This window comes from Nannospalax galili, unplaced genomic scaffold, assembly GCF_000622305.1.
Source record: "Nannospalax galili isolate Female #2095 unplaced genomic scaffold, S.galili_v1.0 scaffold33, whole genome shotgun sequence".
Taxonomy (NCBI): domain Eukaryota; kingdom Metazoa; phylum Chordata; class Mammalia; order Rodentia; family Spalacidae; genus Nannospalax; species Nannospalax galili.
In genome coordinates, this window is record NW_008335436.1 from 1,996,379 (window position 1) to 2,006,116 (window position 9,738).

The following is a 9,738-nucleotide window of genomic DNA, read 5'->3' on the forward strand; positions in this document are numbered from 1 at the left end:
TTTATAATGCTGGAAATTTTCACCACTCCTCCTTTTGACTTCATACTTTTGTCTGTCCTTAGGATATTAGTTTTTCCCCCACTGCCTTTGCAAGTACTTACGCATTTAAAAAAAGATTTTATTTTATTTTTAAGTTATGTATATGACTGTGTGTAGGAATGTGCTTGTGTAACTGTGAAGGCCACCAGATCTCCTGGAGCTGGAATTCAGGTGGTTGTGAGCTACCTAGTATGGATGCTGAGAACTGAACTCAGGTCCTCTTCATGAGCACTATGCACTCTTAATGACTGAGTGCTATCTCCAGCCCCTTAGTCATTCTTTTAAGTAATCAGCTCCATTGCCTCTACTGTGAAGACACTTTCAACCCTCTTTTTAAAAAAATATTTTATTTTATGTATATGAGTGTATTGCCTGCATGTATGTAAGCGCACCCATGCCGTGCAATGCCCATGGAAGACAGAAGAGGCTGTCAGATCCCCTGGGACTGGAGTTACACACAGCTGTTAGCTGCCATGTGGGTGCTGGGATTCAAACCCGGGTCTTCTGCAAGAACAGTCAGTGTTCTTAACGGCTGAGCCATCTCTCCAGCCCCAGTGCTCTGGAGTCTTAAGAAAGCTTGGTCCCCTCTCTGAATATCAGTAGAGATCATACAGTGGGACAGGTACCAATCAAGGCACTCTGCTGTCCTGACTAGTATCTTGTCTCTTTCTCCTTCCTAAATACAAAAGGAATGAAAGAAATTCCAAACAACATGAATTCCATTTAATCCAGTCTTTTCTAAAGTCTCCAATATTTCCCCAAGTGAGATAGTATACCCACTGACAGCATGAATCTCAGGCCAAACAAAACAACTTTTACGATTTCTACAGCTTTTCTAACCCTGGTTATATTAATTCATGCCCACGGCCCACTTTTCACAAATTTAAGGCTTATGCCCCTAAGAAATCCAGGTTACTTAAAAAAAAAAAAAAAAAAAGAAAAGAAGAAAAAAAAAGAAATCTAAGTTACTAATGTTCTTATCATTAAAATTTCAGCTGAAGCATCTGTTTATCTTCCTGCTCTGGAAATACTCAACCTTTCTTGGAATAAGTGTGTTGGTGGTAATCTGGAGCTGCTTCTAGAAACACTAAAGCTGTCAAAGTCTCTTCAAGTGCTGAGGCTGAGCAGCTGCTCCCTGGTGACAGAGGACGTGGCTCTTCTGGGTTTGTATCAACTCCTGCGAAGGCACTCTTGGCTCGTAGCCCACTGTGCCTGTCCTGAGAAGCATGGGCAGGCAGTGGACCTGGGCTAAGGCAACTTCCTTGGCCCTAATGTCTGCTTAGGAGAGATCTGGTTAAACCAAATAGTGTAATTCTATACCAAATGGCCAGGGCTTTAAAAGGAGTTGGTGATAAGGAGGTTGTGAAGGTCCTGCCGGGAACCTACAAATCCCTGTTGTGCAAAACACACAATGCCAACCACAGGGTTAGATTCTCAGCACTCAAAAACTTCACAGTGACACATTTGAGTAAGGGCGTTAGTCTGTTTTTAAAATTATTTGATTTATTTATTTTTATTTTATGTTTATGAGTGCTTTGTTTTGTGTGCATGTAGGTAGGCACACCACATGTGTGCAATGCCCACAGAGTCCAGAAGAGAGCGTCAGATCCCCTGGAACTAGGGTTATGGACAGTTAGACGCCATGTTGGTACTGGGGACCAAACCTGAGTCCTCTGGAAGAGCAACAGTGCTCTTAACCACTGAGCCATCTCTTCAATCCTATTGTCTAATTTTATCTATATTAAATGGTTAAGGAATGCATAAATGGTACAGTAAACATGGCACTCTACCTTGAAATATACCTAAAGTTGTCTGTGGAAGTGGGCTATCCACACTCACACCAGAGGAAACCAGGATTACTTGACGTCAAAGAGCAAGGTCTCACACATGCATTTTTATTTATATATGCAGCTGGGGCAATTTTGCATATTTAACTAGTGCCTCTTGTGGACAGTTGTGCATAAGCAATAAGAAATGTGCATTATGCTTCAAGGCCAGCCTGGTCTACACAGTGAGTTCCAGGACAGCTGTGGCTACAGAGAGACCCTGTCTCAAAAAGACAAAAAAAAATGTGTATTATGCTCAAATTGTCCCCTGCATTTCATCTAGTTGGAAGAAACTTGCATTTTCAAAACAATTGTTACAGCAAAAATTATTGTAATTAGAGAATTGAGACAACGCATTGGGATTTTAATGTGTCTTCATAATGACTAGTGCTGTCCCGGATCCTTTTGTTTGATTATTTTCAAACATATGTCTTCTTTGGTGAAGTCTGCTCTAAATCTTTTGCCTAACTTAAGAGATGCATTGTTTTCTTACTAGTACATTTTGAGAGTGTGCTAGATTTTCTGGATATTTCCTTTATCAAATATGTTATTTGCAAATATTTCCCCTACATTTTCTCACTGGTCTTTTTTTCTGGTAAGCATTCTTTGCAATGAAAAACTTTTAGGTTTTCAAAAATATTTTTTAAATATTTTATTTATTTATTTTGCCTGTGTGAGGGTACCTGTCATCAGAAAAGGGCACCAGACCTCCCAGAACTTGAGTTACAAGCAGTTGTGAGTAGCCTGGGGTGGACACTGGGATCTAAACTCTGGTCCTCTGCAAGAGCTCAGTGTCAATTGGGGCTGCTCTTAGCTGCTGTGGAGGGGGTGTGCACTCTTATGTCCTGCTCTTCCATTTTAAATTCATCAGAGTACCAGAGCCAGTCATCCTTGAGTCTTCTCCAACTCCTTGTTAGGGGATCTCCCTTCCCTTCTGTCTCCAGCAGGAGACTTTGCTTTTAATGTGCCATATGATTAGATTGACCCTACCTGGATAATCTCCCTTTTAGAAAGTCAACCATCATATAGAATAAAGTATTCATGGAGTAAAAGTCTGTCCTATTCTCACTTCTGGGGATAGAGTAGAAACCTTGGGGTGTCCATCTTAGAATTCTGAGTGCCAGAGAATTTTGTGAATGTCATTGATCTCAAAGAATCAGCCTTTGGAGTGGGGATACAGCTCAGTGGTAAAACATTTGCCTAACATGTGCAAGACACTCGATTCAATCTCCAGTACCACTAAAAATAAATAAGAACATGTAAGTAAGTAAATCAGCTTTGGGTTTTATTTGTTTATGTGTCTAAATTTAAATATAGTTAAGTCATTTAAAATTTACAATTAAAACTTTCCCCTTTGCCAGGCATGATGCCTCACGCCTTTAATCCTAGCACTCTGGAGGCAGAAGCAGGTGGATCTCTGTGAGTTCAAGGTCAGCCTGGTCTACATAGTGAGCTCCAGGACAGCTGGGGCTGCAGGGAGACCCTGTCTCAAAAAGACAAAAACAACAACAACAACAACAACAACAACAAACCTTTCCCCTTCAGTGAGACTTGTGTTTATGGCAGTCACCCATTTTTTTATTCATAGCTTCAGTTCTTGTGTACACCACTTAATTTTTATTGTTAGTGTTTTTCTCAGGTCAAATTTATGTTTTATATACTAGCATTTACACTTCCACACTTTGCAGGGATATTTTATTCCTTCTCAAATTTCAGTAACAGTATTACTTACTCTCTGTGGTGTTAGCTATTCTCACTGTTTTTTGCAGGATTGGGATTTGAACTCGGCGTCTTTTGCATAAAAGGCAAGAGTTCTACCATTGAACTCCATCGCCACTTTTTACTTTAAATATTCCTTAAGAATTTGTTCATCATGAGAATTCTATGTTTCTTTCTTTTATAAATAATAATACGTATTTCTTTACATGGTAGAGTCCCATGGCCCACAATACTGCTGCCCAGATTGTTGATGTTATAATAAATATAAAGTACTAAAATATAATACTGTGATTAGGACAGAATGGAAGCCATGTCTGGGGTGTGCTTTAAAATCCCCCCAAAACAACAAAATGAAGAGGAGACAAGAGGGGAGGGGAGGGAATGAGGCAAGACTGGTATAATGAAAACTGTCAAACTGAACAAAGGGTACATGGCAAAGATGCTCTCGTGGCTCAAGTGAGGCTCCTGCTTCAGTCTCCCCAGGCAGCTGGCACGACAGGCATGCACCCCACATTCACAATCATTTTTTAAAGATAAAAGCATGCACATGGCCTTTAACACTTGGTCAGGCCTTGGGAATATTGTGAGCAATGTTAAGGGGTCCCTGGCATGGGCACATAGACACACAGCACATAAGGCAGACAACTGAGCTCTCCGGTGTTCTGTGGAATCAAGGAGTTGGCAAGTGGTCAGACAGGCTCAGAGCATCTGCTCAGCCTGGAATCCATGTGTGGTATGGAGTGTTTAGAAGTCCGAGGGTCTGGTGAGTCCTAGAGGGTTAAACTTGAGGTAGATCTGTTGTCCAGCACTGCAGGGCATGAGAAAAAGGGGCTGAGTTTTCTAGCTGATGGGGCATGTGATGGGTCAAAGTCGCTGGAAGGCAGATTGGGACCCCAAGATCTTCCTTTAGTAAGATCAACTTCACAATGAAACATGAAAGGATGGGGGAGGCAGAATCATGGCTGGCACTCTAGAGGTCGTCAAAGGGATTCCTCATACACCATTGATTGACATGCAGGTGGACTGAGGAGACTCCCAAGGTCCCGAGATTCTGCATCACTCACCTCATCTCCAAAATCCTTTCCTGAATTCAGCTAAAGAGGGAGACAGGTGCCTGTTGCCCTGGGTTACTCTCCATCCTCCTCTTGCAGAAGTCACTGTCTTTTAATTTCACCATAGGATATGATGTGATATAGGCTATTCAAAGGGGAAATTGTTTTGTGTATTAGCGGCTTCTAATGTGAATCAGAAATTACACAGTATGTTTTGTACATTGAAATTACTTTTAGGGATAGAGCTATAGTTCAGTGGTAGAGTGCTTACCTAGCATGTATGAGACCCTGGGTTCAATTCCCAGCATCACACACACAAAAAGTACTCAGATAGTTGTTGAAGAATGACAGTATGAGTGAACAATAAGTTGTGTATGAATGGTTCTTAACTAAAGGCAGTGAGCTATCATTCTATTTGTTTAACTAGAGAAAGTCTGCCGGAGGGCTGGGACTCCAGTACAGCAAAGACCTCAAATTAGCACAGAAATGAAACTGTTCAGATAGGTTTTGGAAAGGGGGAAAATCCATACTGAAGGTGTATATAGGATGCAGAGGATAAATTTTCTTACTAAAACAATTTCAGATACCTTGAATGAGACTCAGCTAAAATGTCACAATCAGTTATTACTAATCCTAGAGATAGTGTGTTACTAGAAAGGCAGAATAGTCCAGGTGGAAAGTATCCTTGGATTTTAGCATTTGAAGTGATTTTGTTTTCCAGCCTCTGTCATCTGGACAGGCCATCTAGCCAAACTGCAGAAGCTCGATCTGAGCTACAATGACAGCATCTGTGATGCAGGATGGGCCATCTTCTGCCAAAGCCTGTGGCTCCTCAGAGAGTTAACTGAGCTGGACATCAGCCTTCGGCCATCAAGTTTCCGGGATTGTGGACAGGGGTTCAGATACTTGCTATACGCCGTGAGCAAACTTCCTGAGATCAGTGAGATAGGGCTGAGGAGATGGACAGTCTTGCCTTCACAGGAGGAAGAGCTAGAATGCTTTACCCATGACTGCAGAAGAGACATTATTTTGACCATGGTGGGTTTCTTTAGGCTGCTGTGCCGTATGAACAGTTCTCCAAAGGAAGAAGAGTCCCCGATGAATCCCACCAGCAACTGTGCTCAGCTTACCGGCTGTTTGGTGGTACTTACCTTGTAAGACTTTTGTAATGATATACGTATATAACTGAATATGGAGAGATGGCTTAGTCTGGAAAGTGCTTGCTGTGCCGGCACAAGGACCTGAGTTGGCGCTCCAGAGCACACACATTGCAAAAAGCCAAGCATGATGGTGCACTTGCAATCACAGTGCTGTGGAAGCAGACGGGTGTTGGATCCCTGGGGCTCAATGGCCAGCCAGTCTGTCAAATGAGTTCCAGGCTAGGTGGCAAAGGGGCAGACAAGGTGGATGGTGTTCTTGAGAACAATACCGGAGGTTGACCTCTTGCCTACACACACTACACACACACACACACACACACACACACACACACACACACACACACACACACTGTGGTGGTTTGAATGATAAGTGTTCCCCATTGGCTCAAGTATTTGAACACTTGGTCCTCAGTTGGTGGCATTGTTTGGGAAGGTCATGCAATCTTTAGGAGGTGTGGCCTTGCTGGAGGAAGTGTGTCACTGGGGATGGGCTTTGGGAGTTCATAGCTTCATCCCATTTTCAGGTCAGTCTCTCTGCTTCTTGTTTGTGGTTGAAGATGTGAGCTCTCTCCTTCCTGCTCCTGCTGCCATGCCTGCCACATCCTGCCATGTCTCCCCTGCCTTATCCTGCCGCCATGCCTGCCACATCCTGCCATGTCTCCCCTGCCTTATCCTGCTGCCATGCCTGCCACATCCTGCCATGTCTCCCCTGCCTTATCCTGCCGCCATGCCTGCCACATCCTGCCACGTCTCCCCTTCCCTGAACTCTAATCCCTCTGGAACCATAAGCCCGAATAAACACCTTTGGTCATGGTGTTTTATCACAGCAACAGAAAAATAAGTAATACACACACGCATGCACATTTCCACAGACAATAATGATAATAATAACCACATATGAACATATCCGTATTCTCTATCTTCCAAGACAAGGATAATTTAAAGCAGGTATTCATTTGTTCTGGATGTATTATTAACTCATTCAGGAAATCCATCAGAAATGTTCATATTTGATAACGCATCTCCCTTATTTCTTATTCTGAGATTTTCTGACTCTTGTTTCCTTATGTGTTACAAATGTTAGATGTAAAGGTGCTTGTGTGTGCATGTGCACTTTTGTGTGTAATTCTACTTTGAAAGGCACTATCTGTGTAACCTCATCTTTCTTGCGTGTGTGTGGTGTGTGAATGTATAGTATTTACATGGCTGTGGGTGTAGGAATGGGTGCAAGTATGCACGCACATACATGCATATGTATGTGGAGGCCCAAAGCTGACATCAGATGTCTTTCTTGATTGCTCCCCACTTTATTTACTGAGGCGGGGTCTCTCACTGAACCCAGGGCTCACTGGTTCCAGCTGGGGTAGCTAAGCCAGCTAGCCCCAGGGATTCCCTGTCTTTTCCTCTTGAGTGCTGACATTACAAGTGGCTGCCACGCCTGCCTGGCTTTTATGTGGGTTCTGGGATCCAAACTCTGATTCTTAATGCTTGCAGAACAACTGCACTGTCTCCCCAGCACTCAAGTTATATTTACTATTGTTACATACAACATATAAAATTTGTCCTATTCCATTTCTTTCTCAGATATAAACTATCCACAGTAATAATGGTCATTAACATATAAATGTTAGAGAAAAAACCAGCAAGGAATCAACAGTTCAAAAGCCGCTATCAAACCACATCTTGTTGAAATAAACCTTTTATGATGAGAAAAAGAAAAGATAAATATTTCTTCTGGGAACTTCTTACTAATTGTGAATAATGAAAGTTTTTGAGTTGTACTAAGCAATTTTTTAATATTTTCATTTTGTTTCCTAAAGGATGACTCACTAAATGGCAGGAATGTTTGCTACACATTTGTATTTGGATACATGCAAGTGAAGTTGTGTTTTGTTTTCCTACACTACACTACACTAATAATAAGTACAGTAATTTCTTAGAAGATGTGTAAATTAAAAATCAGGGGCCAGAGCGATGGCTCAGCAGGTAAAGGTGCTTGTTGACAAGACTGACAACCTGAGTTCTACCTCCAGGACCCACATGGGTGGAAGGAGAGAACCAACTTCTGCAAGATGTTCTATGACCTCCACACACATGCCATAACATGCGTATGACTCTCTCCATTCATAAATAAATGTGACAAAAATTACATTTAAAATCAGTACTGCTCTGAAGGAAAAGTCACCAGGATGAGGTGGTTTTGAGAGTTGTAGACTGAGATGTTTTAGGCATTCTTTAGTCTGAGCATTCCCATGAACCACATACACATCTGTATTTACGCGAAGGCCTGTGCATGAATGCTCACGGAAGCTTCATTCATAATAAATTACCCTTCGATGACTAAATGTCTTCAATGAGAAATGCTTCAACAGATTGCATGACTGGGCTCAGCAGCAAATAGAAAGAGCTATGGAAATGTGCCACAAGTAGAACAGAGTAGGCGTGCGCTGTGCCGGGCTTAAAAGGCAAAGGGCTGTGAGGCGGCTCAGTGGGAAAAGGTGCTTGCCACAAGCCTGACGATCTGCTTGACTCCAGGACCCATGTGGTTGAGAGAACTGACTCTCAAGTTGTCCTCTGACCTCCACACATGTGCCATACACACTTATATACACACAAAAATAAACAGAATAAGATTTTAAAGATTTGCTTTCAGTAACATTTAAAATTTTATTTGTATTTTATGTGTATGAGTGTTTTACCTGCATGTATGTACATTCACCATGTGTGTGCAATGCCCACAGACACTAGAAGATGGTGTCAGATCCCCCTGGAAGTGGATTTATGGGTGGTTGTTATCTGCCACATGGGTGCTGGGAGTCAAACCCAGGTCCTCTACAAGAGCAACCAATGCTCTTAACCTGTGGGCCATCTCTCCAGCCTAAGATTTATTTTTATTATTTTATTATATATATATATGTGTGTGTGTATATGTATATATGTATAAGCCACTATTCTCAGCTTATTTTTATTTTGAAACGTGTACATGTGTGCCTACATGTTAGTATATGCATGTATGTGCAGGTACCCTTGGAAGCCAGAGGCACTGGATCCTCCTGGGGCTGGAGCTACAGGTAGTTGTGAGCTGCCTGACATGGGTGCTTGGAACCTAACTCAGGTGCTCTACAAGAGTACTACCCGCTCTTAACCTCTGAGCCATCTCTTCAGCCCCATAAATTTTTTAAATTTAGTATGAGTGGTTTGTGTGCATGTATGGAAGTGCACCATGTGTATGCAATGCCTGCAGAGGCCATAAGAAGACATCAGATCTTCTGGAAATGGAGTTATGGATGGTTGTGAGCTGTTGTATGTGTACTGGGAACCAAACCTGGGTCCTCTGCAAGAGTAGCCAGTGCTCTTAACTGCTGAGCCATCTCTCTAGCCCTCATACAAAATGCTTAAAGGCATTTGTAGTTGTATATTGTATAATGAAAGACGGAGAGTGGGTAGTGGGCGATGTGACTGCAAAGGAGGCTTGTGAGGAGCAGGTCTGTATCTCGAATACAGTGATGTTGACGCAGAGCTATGTGTGACAAAATTTCATTGAACTACACCCAACACACACACACGCACACACACACAGGCACACACAGAGTACACTCACAACTGATGAGATCCAAGTAAGTTTTGTTGCTTGCACCAATGACCACTTTCTAGTTTTATTTCACAGTAGAGCTGTGCAGGATGTCAGCACAGGCGGAAGCACTTAGGCATCCTTGTAAGTTCCTGTGGGACTTCTGAGAATCCATTTTTCAAAATGTTTTTAAGTAGACAGAAATCACACCCTTGGCCTGTTTCTGCAGCTGTCAGTTCACAGTGGTCATGTTCCTCTGTCCCTGTACCCCCTTGGCCCTCCCTGTGCTATGGTGAAACAATTCCCAGGTGTCATATGCCTTCCCATCAATATTTTAGTAAAATGAAGAATCTTTCTTTAAAATCTTTTTA

General features: G+C 42.3%; 1 protein-coding gene across 1 annotated transcript in view; it reads left to right on the forward strand.

Moving 5' to 3' along the window:
* Positions 1–5,688, forward strand: part of Lrrc31 (leucine rich repeat containing 31) — a 27,777-nt gene extending 22,089 nt beyond the window's left edge. The window contains 3 exon segments of the mRNA XM_008830147.1: positions 1,035–1,202; positions 5,358–5,660; positions 5,663–5,688. Of these exon segments, the coding sequence (XP_008828369.1) occupies positions 1,035–1,202; positions 5,358–5,660; positions 5,663–5,688 (497 nt within the window).
* The last annotated feature ends 4,050 nt before the right edge of the window (positions 5,689–9,738 follow it).